The 17,023-nt window shown below is 41.4% G+C and overlaps 1 protein-coding gene across 1 annotated transcript in view; it reads right to left on the reverse strand.

Moving 5' to 3' along the window:
• Positions 1-2,273: 2,273 nt before the first annotated feature.
• Positions 2,274-17,023, reverse strand: part of PARP15 (poly(ADP-ribose) polymerase family member 15) — a 53,254-nt gene continuing 38,504 nt past the window's right edge. Inside the window, exons 9-12 of the mRNA XM_017858194.1 lie at positions 11,387-11,590; positions 6,202-6,335; positions 3,242-3,416; positions 2,274-2,621 (exon numbers count right to left, since the gene is read on the reverse strand). Of these exons, the coding sequence (XP_017713683.1) occupies positions 2,332-2,621; positions 3,242-3,416; positions 6,202-6,335; positions 11,387-11,590 (803 nt within the window). The 3' untranslated portion in view covers positions 2,274-2,331. The remainder of the gene's footprint in view (positions 2,622-3,241; positions 3,417-6,201; positions 6,336-11,386; positions 11,591-17,023) is intronic.

A 17,023-nucleotide genomic window follows, 5' to 3' on the forward strand; every position in this document is an offset into this window, starting at 1 on the left:
CATGCTGGGCTAATTTTTTTTTTTATTTTTGTAGAGATGGGGTCTCCCTATTTGCCCAGGCTAGGAGTCCTTTCTTGTTCTAACATGGCTCACTAGAATTCTGCACTGGTATTGAGAGACAAGTCCTAGGCAGTAACTGCATTACTTAACCTTACTTTGTTCTCTGGGACTGTATTTCCTTCAGGTATGTTACAAATTGCAGCAACAGAGCATTTTGACTGTCTTGTTGAAGGTAGATTAGGATCTTTGCATCTCATATTCTAACCTCATATTTATCAAGAAATATAGGTACCTTATTTTGACACGACATGTAGGTAGAAACAGGCAACGAAATACTATGCAACCATTAAAAATAATATGTAAAATATTTAATGACATGATTAAAATGATACACTGCAAAATAAAACTGATTATTAAACTATAAATGATTACATTTTTTAAAATTTTATAATTCTATATACATAAAATAGGGAAAAGATATAAAGCATATAACTCTGCCATTAAAATTATGTGTACAGAAAAAATAACAACACAGGAGAACAACTTGTAATGTTAAATGAAAAATGGTAGAAATAATATTATATGATTCGTGACTGAACAAAATGTGATTTTGACTTTGTTGAATTTGGACAGAGAAGAAACTGGAAGGGAGAACATGAGAAATTGGCAGTGGTTTTCCCTTAGTGCTGGAATTATGAGTGAGTTTGGTGAGATATTTTTCTTTATACTCTTCTGTCCTCTTTAAATGCACATATAATTTATTTATGATAATGTAAATACTTCTTAAATGTCTGTAACTCTCAAAAGTGATGCTTCAGGATAAATAAACTGCTAGGCATTTTAAGAATTTACATAACTCTAATATACTGGAGGGAAGGGATGGATCTGAAAGGCTACCATCAGTAAGAGGAATAAAACTTGTTCTGTGTCCTCCAGAAGTCTGGACAGTGATCAGCAGGTAATAGACATAGAGGAACTGATTTCAACTTTTGAAAAAAAGAGTTTTCCACTAATTAACACTGTCCCACAGTGGAATCGGTTTCCTCAAGATGTTGAGTGCTGAAAGTGATCAAGCAGAGGCTAGAGGGCTTCTTGCCTGGGAACAGGGGAGGGTTGGGGAAGAAAGACAAGAGGACAGTGGGGTAGGTGACCTCTAGCATCATTTTTGCTGCTAACATTCTATCTGTGCATTCATTTGCTCATTCACACAGCTTCCAAGTTGGCCCCCAATGATCCTTGCCAGTGTGTATTCATGTTCTTGTGCAATTCCCTCCCAGGTTGAACAAGATGATCCAAATAATCAATAGGATACTGCGGAAAAGATGGTGTATGACTTTAATCATATAAGACTTGGTAGCTTCTGCCTTGCTCTCTCTTGAGTTGCTCACTCTGGAGTAAGCCAGCTCTTGTGTCATGAGGACACTCAAGCAGCCTGTGGAGAGGCCTGTGAGGAGAGGAACTGAGGACTGCCAATACCTGTGAGTGATTCACCTTGGAAATAGACCTCCAGCCCAGACAAGCCTTCAAATGACCATATCCCCTGACATCTTGTCTGTAACTTTAGACTCTAGCAGAATGACCAGGTAGGCCATACCTGAACTCCAGACCCACAAAGACTGTGTGGGATTAAGTCACTAAAATTGGGGGTAATTTTTTTACACATTTTTACCTGAAATGTTAACAGGTAAAATCTGTTATGATTTGTTCCATAACAGAGTTAATATTCTGTGGTCCAGTCATTTCAGCTGAACTATCGACAGGTTTTTCTTAATAAGGCAAAATCCCCAGCTGTTACAGATGCATAACAGTAGCCTCTCCACTTAAGCAGTACAGTTTAACCCGCCACATTCGATGTCTTAACATGTTCCAAGTAGAACAGTGTCATCTGGGCTTTAAGGTGATGTATCTTGTTTCTTTTCTGATAGAAAAAGAATAATGTGCTTTTTATTCTCCTACAGATTTGGTGTCTGTAAATAGCTCTAGCTCTAACTGTGACATTTACCATACATTTCTTAGCTTCCACCCATCAATTTGCTGAGAAAAAAAGGTATGCTACAAATTGCAGCAATAGAGCATTTTAAAAAGGTAATTTTCAGCATTTTAGCACCTAAAAGGGAAACTTTTGTCTGCTTAAACAGGCCAAAAGCAAAGACAAAGATTGCATGTTGTTCTCACAGATTACTTAAATCATCTGTTTAATGATAAAAATTTTTTTTCTTTTCTTTTTTTTTTTTTAATTATACTTTAAGTTCTAGGGTACATGTGCATAACGTGCAGGTTTGTTACATATGTATACTTGTGCCATGTTGGTGTGCTGCGATAAAAATATTTTTAACGCGTGAAAGTTATGAGATATTCTGGGTAAGCCTGATTATCAAAGAATATCACAAATAGCTTTGGAGATTGTGTATTGTCTGTCACTGAGTCAAAGAGATCTGTGGGATTGTGAGGATTCTTGGGTGGAGGGGTAACTAATCCTGCACGTCCCTGTGTGAAGACTCCGGTAAGTACTCGCACAACATACATGTGCTTTCTCCCATTGCTGTCCGGCTTGGAGTAGGTGTCATTGGCAGAATAACTGGCATCCACAGCAAAATAGGTTCCTTTTCCATAGAATACAGCTGGAAAGAGAAAGACAAAGCCTTCCTAAGAAGATAAAATTACACAATATGTAGAACCATGCCCAATCTGACAAAATTGTTTTCTAAATGCAGTTCTAGCCAGGTGTGTTGGCTCATGCCTGTAATCCCAACACTTTAGGAGGCTGAGGCAGGATTGCTTAAGGCCAGGAGTTCAAGACCAGCCTGGCTAACATTATGAGACCCCTTCTCTATAAAAATAAAACAAAATTATTGGCCAGGCATAGTGGTGTATGCCTGTAATCCCAGCTACTCAGGGGACTGAGGTGGGGGCATCATTTGAGCTCAAGAGATCAAGGCTGCAGTGAGCCATGATCTTGCCACTGCACTCCAGTTTGGGTGACAGAATGAGACCGTCTAAAAAAAAAAAAAGCCTCCTCCACCCACCACAAAACTGCACATTAAAGTTACTTTTCTTCATTTCTAAAATTTGCTCAATCTTCCCTCAGAAGGTTGCCAGTCTCCTTTACAGTGAAAGACAGCGAGCTCTATTCTGACAGTGATAATATGGCTGCCAACCATGGTTCTACACTGCTTGGGTATGAAAAGTCTGAAACTATCGTTTGCCTCATTCTGATCAGCCAGATTACTCGCTTCCTTACCATTCTTCCCAGCATAACTTCGATTAAAGCCATGCTGATTGACACATGGCACTGAGTCTGCATCTGTCCCATGGAAGAGGAGTCTCTCATTATTCATATGGTCATTCTTGATATCCATTTGCCTTTTCTTTACCTGGTAGCTCTGCCAGAGAAATGCATTCTGTATCCTCTCAATCTGCAGGTGACAAAAGACAAAATATTTCAGAAATGCCCTTGGGGCTCAGTGTATTGTACTTGTTGTGGATTTAAAAGAAGCAATATGAAAAAGAAGGAAGAGGAAGAGGAGTTGGTGAAGGAAAAGGAGAAGAGAATACAAGTAGACAGCACATTCAGAGAGTAGGCAGCTTTCTGCCTTTAGAGAAAGATGGGCTAAAAGTGTCTATTAGTATCTATGCTTTGTCATAGTGCTTGTTAATATATATTTTAAATAACGTAATTTATAGTTTATATCAAAATGATTACCAATATGTTTTGCCTGGAATTCCTGGAGATTCACTGACATTCAAACACCTACTCAAAAATGTGTAGTTATTCAATAGCCATGTCCTTAACTCCTTCTCATCTTCCAACTCATTTCATGTGGCTTCTCCTCATAACAATTCTTTCTGTTATTGCTCCAGTTATGGTCACAAATCACCTCATAATTGACTAATCTTAAGACTATTTTTTTCTAGACCTCTGAATAGCATTTCAAACCATGAACCATCCCCTCCTTAAAACTCTGTTCTTCTTTCACTTCTTTTCAAAATATCATTCTCTACTGGCTCTCCTTCCTCCTAGGAAACGGAGTTAACATCCATTCAGCCATCACCTACTGAACATCTCTATGAATCAAGCTTGTGTTGAGTCTCTGCCTTCATGAAACAGTCAGTCTAATGGCACGGGGGCAGGGGCAAGGCAAGAAAACTAACCACTACCCCACAGAGTGATAAGGGATGGTCAGGAGAACACACACGGAGCTATGAAGTTATAAGAAAGGGTTCCAGATAACCTGTGACTGGGGAAGGAGGAGGAAATCTGAAACGATGATGTTCTGGAAACAGAGGAAGAAGAGAGGTTCAAGAAGAATGGAGTGGGTAACTGGGCAGCTGTTGATGAGAATCCAAGCCATAAAAGTAGGTAGGAAAGATGTTCTGCTGAAAGTAGCGGAGGCCTCCAGGAGAGAAATGAAGGTTTACAATGGGGAATGTGTGAGGGGGTGACTGGAGGAAGCACAGGCAGCCTGGAGGGTCCAGCTGAGGCTGGGGATCATGAATTAGTAAGGATTTCATCTAGGAGCAGCAGGAGAGAAGGTAGGTTATGGAATTAATCCAAAGTTGGGGGTTTTCAAAAGAAGTATGAGCCAAGAAAGTCGCAGATACTGGGTAAACACAATTGAAATGAGGTTCTTGCACATCTTGTACAGTCATCCCTCAATCTCCATGAAGGATTGGTTCCAGGACCACTGCAGATACCAAAATCTGAGGATGCTCAAGTCCCTGATATAAAATGACATAGTACTGTATTTGTATTAATATATAATCTACACAATCCTTCCATATACTTTCAATCATCTCTAGATTTCTTATATTGCTTCATATAATGTATTAACAAATGCTATGTAAATAGTCGTTATATTGTTTAGGGAATAATGACAAGAAGAAAAAGTCTGAAAAAAAAAAAAAGAAAAAATCTGTACACATTCAGTACACTCAGCCGTCCGATAGGCCTCACCACACTTTCCATCCGAGGTTGGTTGAAATCATGGATGCAGAACCCATGGATTCAGAGGTCTAGGACTGTACTTCCAACAGCTTTTAACACGATGAGGCATCTCCTCCTTTAAATTCTGTCCTTTCTGCAGGATGTCCCTATCTCCTGGTTCACCTTTCTCAGGAATTAAGCTCATTCATTCAATCAAGTTTACTCAATACATATTGTGTCCTACTATGTGCTAGACAGCTTCCTAGGTACTAAGAATGAAGAAATGAACAAGATGCAACTCCTACCTTAAGCAGCTCACTGTCTAGTCAGGGAGCCAGGCATGTGAAAGGTTATCAAAGTACCTTGTAAGTGCTGTAATGTAAGTGCATAGTTACAAAGTACCACTTTATAAGTGCTCCAAGAGGTAAGTACACTTCTATGGAAGCGTCAACAAGATTTTAAATTACTAGGAAGCCACACCCTGTTCTGATACACATGGTATGATAATGACCTCCTATAGTTTACTGACTAATGTTTTTATGCAGCACAGTGGGAATTGTGGTAATCTTCTAAACATACATTCTACCTCATCAGCAACTTCTGGTTTGAGTGGGATTGGCCCTACTTATAGTTCTAGGATGGAGTCTAATTGAGTTAAACTGATCAGGATTTCAATATGGATCACACATTGATGGGATTTGATAGCTCAGGCCCAAGCCAACCAGAACAGGGTATTCCCTAGACACGGAGATAGTTGCAGTGGTTGGGATTCTTGTCCAGTAACTGCAGGACAGGACAGAGCTGTCTTCTATGGGTTGTGAATGAGAAAGCAGAGATCCTCTAATTGCTGCCAGCAGCCATCCAACAACTACAAAGAGAGTCCAGCCTTAACACATAGCTGACACTGAAGACAGCAAAGCTAGAGCAACTGGATCCAGGACACCATCAAGCCGCTGGATCAGACTTCTCCAAAGTCCATCCTACTTCAGGACTTTCCATTAATTTCCGACACAGTTCTCCTTGTTTAATCAGCTTCAGTGAGTTGGCTTGTGACTTGCAACTGAAAGCATCCTAACATACACATGTGACTTGGAATCTCCTTCATTACTGCTAATGAGTAAACCATGAGATTTGAAGTCTATGGAGCTTGCGTAAGTCTAATACCAGTTAAAATAAACATAGTAAGGTACAAAGGAAGGAAAGGTGTTATTTAAAAAGAGATAGCTTTTATGTTAATTCATCAACATCTTTAAACAGTAAATTTTAACACGAATTACCTTCTCTATTGTGTAGGAAGAACAAGTTTGGGTGAACGTGTCCTTTATGGTATTATATTCTGGTTGTCCTGGGTCTATCTGGACCATGCAAAACAGCTGATGATTCATGTCAGTCCAGTGTTCAGGAAGATTATCTGGAAAGTCGACATTTGGTCAAAATACAACATTCATTTCCAAAGACCTCTGAAAATCAGGGCACCTCCTATGCTCTTGTCTCTCGTCATCCAAACCTGGTCTTTAAACTAGAAGTTACACATTTCACAGTTGCTTCTTCTATTATCCTCAGTTGAGTAAACCCAGATGAAGTGAACGGTCTGACATCAATATGACGCACAATATATTCATTAATGCTCTAGCTAAAATATTTAGATAAACTTAGATCCACTGTAGCTTGAAATTGTAATTTTCCCAGAGAGTTCTATGGAATTAATTTTGTAAGAAACTAATATGTAAACATGAATGTTAATTTCTAGGTGCTTTTGCTTTTATCAGTATTATTTAATGTAGTTCTCTTCTATTGTTTTGAAAATGATTACCCTGCTAAAGATATTTAAAGCATATTGTTCTGTACCCCATCTTATACACCAAGCAGAGAAAGCACCATGTAAAGAAAATAGCAGATGTGCTAAGAGAATGCTTTCCCATAAGGTGATCATGCCCGGGTTTCCTTTGCTTTTCAATGGCTTCCTGGAACTTCTAAAACACCAAGGCTAGACATCAACTTGCTAAGATAGCAGGACTAGTGTGAACATGGACACCCTGCATTAGAGACACACCACCATACGTAAAAACCAAAGGATTACTTCCTTACAAACAAAGCCACAATTTACTCCTTTTTAGTGAAAGATATACCCGGCCTGAGAGAGGGATCCAGGGCACTGTCTTCCTGTTGAGCAAGTCCATCCGGGGTAAGTTCTCATGACACAGGGAGGCATCTAACCCTAATCAGTAAGCTCTTTTCAAACTCCATTTTTAAAGTCATTCTGGCAGTTTCCCACCAATAAGGTGTGTGGTTTCTGAAAGCTACATTCCTTCCTTTCCCCCACTGTCCGTCTCCTTCAGGATCTTTCTGCCTAATCCTTTGTAACCCAAGGCCTTACAGTCCTTTTGGATCTGCTGCTTCCTTTCCCCCGAATATAGCAGGCAAGCCTGGGAAGTAAGGAGGTGAAGGTTTTTTTGGGGCCCTCTATTCCTTTCATGCCCTGAGGTTGGAGAGCAGGAAGCTATCAGGACTTGGAATCAGAAGACCAGATCAGCCTCAGCCTGTGACCAGCCATATGACATTGAACACGTATAACATCACTTCTGGGTGAGTTTTTATTTTCTCATCTGTGTAATGGGAATTATAAGATAGATCCTGTGAGCTCTATCTACCACCTCACAGGATTGTTGCAAAGTTAAAATGTAGTAAGGAGTCTGAAAGTGCTTTAGGGAATGCCAAGTCCTTTGTAAACATAGGGTTATTATTCTTAAAAACCAATTAAGCTTGATATTTTTTACATCCCAGAGGTATTTGCATATTATTATTAATTATTATTACTATTTTGAGATAGAGTCTCACTCTGTTATCCAGTCTTGAGTGCAGTGGCACAATCATGGATCACTGCAGCCTTGACCTGCTAGGCTCAGGCAATCCTTCTGCCTCAGCTTCTCTAGTAGGTGCGACTACAGGCACATGCCTTGCTATTTTTTTTTTTTTTTTTTTTTTTTTTTGTAGAGATGAGGTTCTGCCATGTTGCCCAGCCTGGTCTCAAACTCCTGGGCTGAAGCAATCCTCCTGCCTTGGCCTTCTGAAGTGTTGGGATTACAGGCATGAGCCACAGTGCCCAGCTGGTATTTGTATATTATCAGGGAATAAAGCATAAAGCCAAAGGTCTTTTCTTGAGAGGAAACACATTTAAATCATACCCTTAAGCCACACCAACCTACTCCGTCTTCTATGTACAAAAGATGACTTTGGCTAGACAATTTAGAGGAGAGAAAACAGAGTCTCAGGAATACTCACCCAGCATCACATGGAAGGTCATTACCAAAGTAAGGAGCACTGTTAACTTGCAGCCCAGGGCTTCACAGAAATATCATGATAAATACCCTTTAGAAAGTGTTTCCATGTGCTAGGCATTTTCCTGAGCCCTTTTCCCATACAGCTCTTTGAAAAGATTAGTGTTTTTTAAAACAGGGGTCCCCAAATCCCAGGCCACAGATTAGCACTGGTCTGTAACCTGTTAGGAAGCAGGCCGCACGCAGGAGGTGAGCCGCAGGCAAGAGAGCAAAGCTTCATCTGTATTTATAGCTGCTCCCTATCATTCACATTACCGCCGTCTTCTGTCAGATCAGCGGCAGCATTAGATTCTCATAGGAGCTCAAACCCTGTTGTGAACTGTGCATGCGAGGGATCTAGATTGTGCACTCCTAGTGAGAATCTAATGCCTGATGATCTGTCACTGTCTCCCATCACCCCCAGATGGGACTGTCCAGTTGTAGGAAAACAAGCTCAGGGCTCCCACTGATTCTACATTGTGGTAAGTTTTATAATTATTTCATCATACATTACAATGTAATAATAATAAAAATAAAGTGGACAATAAATGTAACGCACTTGGATTATCCTGAAACCATCCCCCTTCATAATCCAGTCCATGGAAAACTTGTCTTACATGAAACTGGTCCCTGGGGCCAAAAAGGTTGGGGACCACTGTTTTAAAAGATAAGCTCTACTTTCAAATTCCTGGTGGTTCAGGATAAATGCCCTCACCTGTGGGGACGGAATTAAAAACCAAGATCCCAGCCGAGCATGTTGGCTCATGCCTGTAATCTCAGCACATTGGGAGGCCGACAGGTGGATCACTTGAGGTCAGTAGTTCCAGACCAGCCTGGCCAACATGGTGAAACCCCATCTTTACTAAAATGCCTGTAATCCCAGCTACTCAGGAGGCTGAGGCAAGAGAATTGCTTGAACCTGGGAGGCAGAGGTTGCAGTGAGCCAAGATTATACCACTGCACTCCAGCCTGGGCAACATAGTGAGATTCAGTCTCAAAAACAAACAAACAAACAAACCAGATCCCTGGCTCTGCCCCCAGTCTTCCTCTCCTCACTGTTTATTCTCATGGATAAGCCAATCACACTTAAGGGCTTCAATCCCACCTACTCACGTGACTTCCCAAATCTATATTTCTAATATCTGATATACAGTTGGTGCTCAATAAATAACCTCTGGACTCAATAAATAGCTTTAACATACATTTGAAAAGTAATTGTGTATCATCTGCACAAATGAATCTCAAAGCTATCCTCTTTAAGTTCTTTTTGAAAAGGGCTATATGTTAAATCCTTACTAAAATTCCAGTTTATCTGAGCCAACAAACTTCCTTTTATCTGATATTTCATCTGTATTATTCCTTTTCTCTAACAACAAAGATGACGTAATGCAGTTTTATTGTGGTTTGTTTTTGCCTCGGGTGCCAGAAGTTCAGGTTGAAATCAGTCTTTCACTGCACTGACAATCCTGCTGTCTCAGAGGGTCAGTTGTCTGCTCATTTTACTCAGTTTTTTTGTTTGCTTCTCTCTTCAACTTCACTGTTTTGTTTTTTAAATTTGTAAGTCTGTTTAAAATCTTGATGAAAGCAAAGAGTGATGAACCAGTTAAACTTTATCTTTTACTTTACTGATAATGACTAATTTACTGTTCTTACATTTAAATAAAAATTTTCATCTACAAGGACCAAAGGGAAAAAATGTTAGTTTATATATCCCTAGATACTGTAGTAGGTACATACTATTTTTAAATGCCCAGTATCCTTTTCTCATCTTCTGGTAAAAGCTTTCTGAATTTCCTCTGGGGAACAGCTATTCCCCATTGCTTTGAATGGTGACCCTGTCTAGCTGAAGTGTGGAGCATGTGACTCTGGCTTGGCCAATCAGTGTAATTCTGGTTCCCTGCCTGCAATGATAACCTAAAATGGTCCAATCAGAAAGACTCTCAGCGCTTAAAAGACCTCTGTTCCCTGGCATCATGTTCCTGGATAAGTGTATATCTCCACTGGATACACTCTTTCCTCTTGAAACTGACTGTGGAAGGATGTGGGCCTAAAGTTGCTAGCAGCCATCTTTCACCATACGAAGCCCGAGGAAAAAGACAACACAGCTGAGAAGAGAATGAGAGATGAAGAAACTCAGGGTCTAGATGATATTATTATGAGCACGTGGACCAAACTATACCTGAAGCCAGGAATGTGTGGGTTTTGTAATAACATGAGTTATTGAATTCTGCTTTTTGCTTAAGCCAGCGTAAGTTGGATTTTCTGTTATTTGCTACTGCAAGAACCTTTACAAATCCAACTATTATTTTCATGTTTTTATTGTGTGTGTCCTACATGTATTGTGTGTTGTAGCACGCTGAGGAGAATACTTGTCAGGAAATAAATGTAGAGAGAACTGACATTCCTCCTGACAGCAGCAGACAATAATTCTCAGTTTAGGGAGGCTGCTGATGGCACATGTGCCTTATCACTAGCAAAACCCACAGCGCTTTAAGGGTGAGTGCTCCAAATGGGTGCAAATAGTGATTGCAAGAGGAGGCTGCAATCCTAGTTATTTTAATAACAGTACAATGCCACAAAATAGGGGAAAACGAAATCAGAGGAAGAGGTTGGTACAAATACTTAAAGTATAAACAAACCTTACAGAGTAGCAACTGGGGATCTGGGAACTGTCTGGCTACTTGTGATGTAGTACAACCAGCTGACCCTAGCCACTCCCTTCTTACATCTGATTCTATTCCAGGCTAACATGTCTATAGATGGATGATTAGCAGACCAATATTAATCAGCAAGTTCACAGCTCCAAGAGGCAATGAGGGTCAATACCAACCAATCAATGAATATTGGCTAGACCACTGGCTAGAATTTGCAAAGCCTCCTCCCTCTTTCTGCTTCCTCACTTCCATTCTCTTCCTGTTTATTTGCCATTCCTGTTTCCCAGGCATGATTTTGCCTCTCAGGAAAATAATCAGTTGACAGGAGGTTGCGTTCTCTAATTTTTGTACTTTCCCATGGATCATAAAAAGTTATCTGAAAAGTCCTAAAACAAATAGAAAACTATAAACTCAGTGTACATTCACACCTAAACATTTTCTAAGTGATTATCAGAGCCAGCTAGGTGATTTTTAAAAAGTGAACATCTTACATGTAGTCATGGAGAATGCAGATTGAAAGTTCGGTGATGCGGAGAGGTCTCTTTTCATGCTGTCGTAGAATACATTTAGCAGCTTAGGTTGAAAGATGACAACTTTAACGGTTTTTAATGATGGGGTGGAACGCTGCAATGAGAAGTCTACAATAGCATCGATTATGTTATCAGCAACTGTGATTGGATTTTTTCCGGCATTTCCTGAAAAAAATTTAATGACAAAGAAGAAATTTCAGCTGATGTTGGTAATATGATGAAATTTGGCACATGCAGTTCTCAGTGCTGAGAAACAGGAAAACCCCTGACAGCCAGGAACTGATCTGACACTCACAGCTAGTTGATGTTCTTTAGCTGAATACAAACAATTTCATAGTATATCATCCATGTAACCACTCTGACCGTGATGAATTAACACAAAAACAAGACTACTCCATAATTATGTCTTATCATAGACAAAAACATGAACCCTGTCCAAATCACAGAGATGGCCAAACATCCCCCATCTTGACTAATAAGAGTGACAGCTGCTAGGCCAGCCGTGGTGGCTCACTTCTGTAATCCCAGCACTTTGGGAGGCTGAGGTCGGAGGATCACAAGGTCAGGAGATTGAAACCATCCTGGCTAACATGGTGAAACCCCGTCTCTACTAAAAATACAAAAAATTAGCCAGGTGTGGTGGTGGGCGCCGGTAGTCCCAGCTACTCGGGAGGCTGAGGCAGGAGAATGGTGTGAACCCGGGAGGCAGAGCTTGCAGTGAGCCAAGATCATGCCACTGCATTCCAGCCTGGGCGACAGAACAAGACTCCGTCTCAAAAAATAAAAATAAAAAAACAGTGACAGCTGCTGCATTACCAATCATACATTTAGCCAGAGTGCATCCTCCTTCCTTCTAGATGAGACAATCATAGAATTATGTCTGTTTCCTCAAAGTCTCTGATCCAGAGAAAAGCCCCACTTACTTGAGACTGCCACAAAATCACCTAAAACAAGCCCAAATCCATTACGTTATTTCTAACACTCTCCTACTGAGATGCTGCAGAGCTCCCCATAGTGTGTGTTCCTGGTGATCTTTGGCTGATGGGCATTGGCAGTGCAGAAATAAGAACATGTGATCTGGACGCAGAAGAGCTGAGTTTATGTCCTGGCTCCACTACTTACTAGCTGTCTGATCTTCAGTAAGTCATTTGATCCCTCTTGAAGTTAGCTAGGGCTGCGGTATAAAAAGCCATGGACTGGTGGCTTAAGCAAGAGAAACTGATGTTCTCATAATCCTGGAGGCTAGAAGACTGAGGCCAAGGTATCAGCAAGGTTGACCTGTAGATGGCTGTCTTCTCTCTGTGTCTTCACGTGTTCTTCCTTCCATACCTGGCAGTATCCTAATGTCCTCTTCTTAAAAGGACATTAGTCATATTGGTTTAGGGTCCACCTTAATGGCCTCATTTTAACTTAATTAGCTCTTTAAAGACCCTCTCTCCAGACTAGGTGCTCACGCCTGTAATCCTAGCACTTTGGGAGGCCAAGGCCAGCAGATCAATTCAGGTCAGGAATTCGAGACCGGACTTGCCAATATGGTGAAATTCTGTCACTACTAAAAATACAAAAATTAGGTGGGCATGGTGGCGGGCACCTGTAATCCCAGATACTCAGGAGGCTGAGGTAGGAGAATCACTTGAACCGGGGAGGTGGAGGTTGCAGTGAGCCAAGATAGTGCCACTGAACTCCAGCCTGGGTGACAGAGTGAGACTCTGTCTCAAAAAACAACAACAAACAAATAAAAAACAAAAAACAAACAAACAAAAAAAACCCTACCTCTAAATCTGAGGTACCAGGGTTAGGACTTCAACATATGAATTTTGGAGAGACACACTCAACCTACAGCATCTGAATACTTCAGTTTGCTCAGCTAGAAATTGGGAGTAATAATATAAGGTAATAGGTTACTGAGATAAGAATATGGTAGCTAAGAATACAGTAAGTAAGAATATAATGGTAAAAAAAAAAACAAAAAACCATGTAATAGTAAAAAGCGAACAAGCAAGCAAACAAAAAAACAAAAAAAATGTAATGGTAAAAATTGTGCAGGATTTGGGACCAGGCTGCATGGCTTTGAACCTAGCTCTGTTGTTAGGTTGAACCTACCTGAAGTTTCTCATCTACAAAATGGGGACACAGAGTTTAGGATGGATCCAGGTTTTGAAATTTATATATCTCAGAAAAAGAATAAGTATGTAATTATGCATAACAGCGAATATTTAGAATCAGAAAAGAAATCACAACAAAGTATATCTTTTAAAATGCTGAAAATTGTATTCCTAAGGCAACTTTCCTTAGCTATATCGTGTAAATGTTCATAGCCACCCCAACATCACCCAGTGCAAGGGGAAGTATGAGACGTCAAAGTGGGGAGAAACAGTGGTCTTAATTTATGATGGTTAAAATATCCTACTTTTTAAATTTTACTAAGTCATATAACCAGGTGAAGACATTATTAGGGCTTCTCTTAGGGTCTGTTAAAAATCCTTTGCAAGTGAAGTCCAATAACTTAAGCTTCATTATCTTCACAATAAACTTGTCTTTGCTAATAGTTTCCGTGTCATAGGTACCAAGACCAACCCTCCCAGTTTCCCCAGAGCAGAGAGGCTGCCTGCAACACGGGACTTTCAGTGTTAAAACCAGAAAAGTCCTGGGAAAACTCAAAAGAATTGATCACCCTATATAAGGTTACTGTAATGAATACATGAGCTTTGACATATAAAACACCTAGAACATGTAGTAAGGACTCAACAAATCTTAGCAATTATTAATATTACTACTAAAATTAATATAGCTATTCCAGCTACTTCATGGGAGTTTAGTGGTACTCAAAATAGATTGTGCCTGGCAAACATTTCTTTTTTCTTTCCGTCTTTCTTTTTTTTTTTTTTGAGATGGAGGCTCACTTTGTTACCCATGCTGGAGTGCAATGGTGCAATTTCAGCTCACTGCAACCTCTGCTTCCTAGTTCAAGCAATTCTCCTGCCTCAGCCTCCTGAGTAGCTGGGACTACAGTTGCCTGCCACCACGCCTGGCTAATTTTTCTATTTTTAGTAGAGACAGGGTTTCACCATGTTGGCCAGGCTGGTCTCGAACTCCCGACCTCAAGCAATCAAGTGATCCACCCTCCTCAGCCTCCCAAAGTGCTAGGATTACAGGCGTGAGCCCCTGTGCCAGGCCTGAGAAACATTTCAAAAATGTTCGTTGAAATCAATGGGGAAGAGAAAATCCATGAGCACGTCTGGAGGCATCATCAAAATCACCTGTTATTCATTCCTCCATTCAACAAAATTTAAAGGGCAATGATTCTTCACTCAACACAGGGCAGAGAAGACATAAAGATCTAGTCCTTCCCTTTTGAGGATCTCACAATGTATTCACAGTCAAAGAGGCCTGGCACAAGCATTTCATGGCCTCCCACTTCCTCCTCTGGGATTTTGCACTTACCCTCCTCCAACACTTAGGATTACTAGTTGGTCCTTTTGCTGATTTTTCTGCCCTTTCCCCACCACAATCTACCTTTGGGCATTTTCCACTGTTCTGGTTTCAGCCCTCTTCTCTTTCTGTATGCAGTCCCTTGACAGGTTCATTCCACCTGCCCAGTTGCAAACCTTCCCATTATGTGGCTGATCACACCATGTGATCTCTGCATTGGGTATCATTCTCGGTTACTATGTCTTGCATCTGTTCCAAAATCACGAACTCCTAGAGGGGCCAGAGCTTACTCCATTCTGTTTGCCCAGTGCCAAGTAGCAGAGTGCTTGCCCTAGGTGATGGCAACAAAACAATTTGGGTTTGTGAGAGCTGTAATTTGCCAGATGGTGTGGGAGAGGCTCCAGATGGGGAGAAATGAATGAACAAAAGGAACAAAAAGTGGTAACAAAATGCTTGCAGCACGTTCCCCCTGGCTTCCCTATTGCCCTCATTACCACTGATAACAAAAGGTTATAACTAAAGGTTATAGGTGTTAATAAGGGCAGTGGGGAAGCCAGGAAGAATGTACTGCAAACTTTGGAGGGTGCCCTGGGGGTTATACGAAAGGGGCCTGGGATACCTGCAGGAGCATTCTGTTTTAATCTGGGAAGAAGGAAGTCTACAGAGTTGAGCTAAAATGATGGTGGTGGCTCTAAGATCAGAAATTTAATTGCTGAAAAACTCTCTTAGATTAATGGTAATCTGTGGCTACATACTATTAATACTTCCCAAGGAAGAAGCCCTCACTTGCATGAGAGTGACAGGGGACATGGATGTGAATGAATCAGGGAGTGAGTGACCAGTAGCACTGTCAACTAAGAAGAGCAAATGACTGGATGATACGATAGAGATGAGGAAAGCATTCCTAGAAACTGTGAGCAGGACAAACCTGAGCTTGTTGCTCATGGGGAGTGACTGCATCTTACTCATGATTTTCTCCCCAGTGCCTTGCACAGAGCCTGGGTAACGGCATTTCAATTCAACGAACGCATGAATGAGGAGCCGAATGGGAGACATTGAAGTAAACCAGATGGGGGAGGTCTGAAGGGTTTGGAAACGAAAAGAAAGGCTGGAACTCAACAACTCTCTGGAAGAAGATTCAGCAGAACTTGCTGACTGTGGGGGTCTGGGGACACAACAAAGCAAGGATGGCAGGCCAGGGAAGCTGGGAGCGTCATGGCACCACTGAAGAAGGAAACGAGAAAGCCTGAGAGCTCAAGAGGAGTGTCTGTTTTCAAGGGAGGATCATGAGTTTGGATTCTGACGTAATGAAGTTTCTAGTAACAGAAAACTTCCCCAGAGGAGATCCTGGAGAGAACGAGAAATGCTGATTTGAGAGTCAGTGCAGAAATGTTACCAGGTACGAGAGCAAATGAATCCCCCAAGTGGAAAAAATGAAGAGTGAGAAAACGATGAAGTTAAGGACCAAACTTGGAAAGATACTTAGGGAACATAAACAAGAAAGGGGTGGGCTCAGCGGCCCATGCCTGTAATCTCAGCACTTAGGGAGGCTGAGGCAGGCAGATTGCTTGAGCCTAGGAGTTTGAGACCAGCCTGGGCAACATGGGGAAACCCTGTCTCTATAAAAAAAAATACAAATATTCGCCAGGTGTGGTGGTGCACACCTGTGGTCCTAGCTACTTGGGAGGCTGAAGTGGGAGGATTGCATGAGCCTGGGAGGAGGAGGTTGCAGTGAGCTGAGATCATGCCACTGCACTCCAGCCTGGGCAACAGAGTGAGACTCTGTCTTGAAAAAATAAAGAAAGAAGAAAGATGGAGGAAAGAGGCTTGGGCCCAGTAGCTGATGGTGCCCTCCGGATCTAAAAGATGGCCCCCTCTCTGATTTACATCATTGTTGCCACCTTCAGATGGACTCAGCATTGATCTGCTTAAGAGTGAGACTAGGGGCGGAGCAAGATGGCCAAATAGGAACAGCTCCAGTCTCCAACTCCCAGCGCGAGCGACACAGAAGGCTGGTGATTTCTGCATTTTCAACTGAGGTACTGGGGTCATCTCACTAGGGAGTGCCGGACAATCGGTGCTGGTCAGCTGCTGCAGCCTGACCAGCGAGAGCTGAAGCAGGGCGAGGCATCGCCTCACCTGGAAGCGCAAGGGGGAAGGGAATCC

Source organism: Rhinopithecus bieti, unplaced genomic scaffold, assembly GCF_001698545.2.
Source record: "Rhinopithecus bieti isolate Rb0 unplaced genomic scaffold, ASM169854v2 scaffold_48450, whole genome shotgun sequence".
Lineage (NCBI taxonomy): Eukaryota > Metazoa > Chordata > Mammalia > Primates > Cercopithecidae > Rhinopithecus > Rhinopithecus bieti.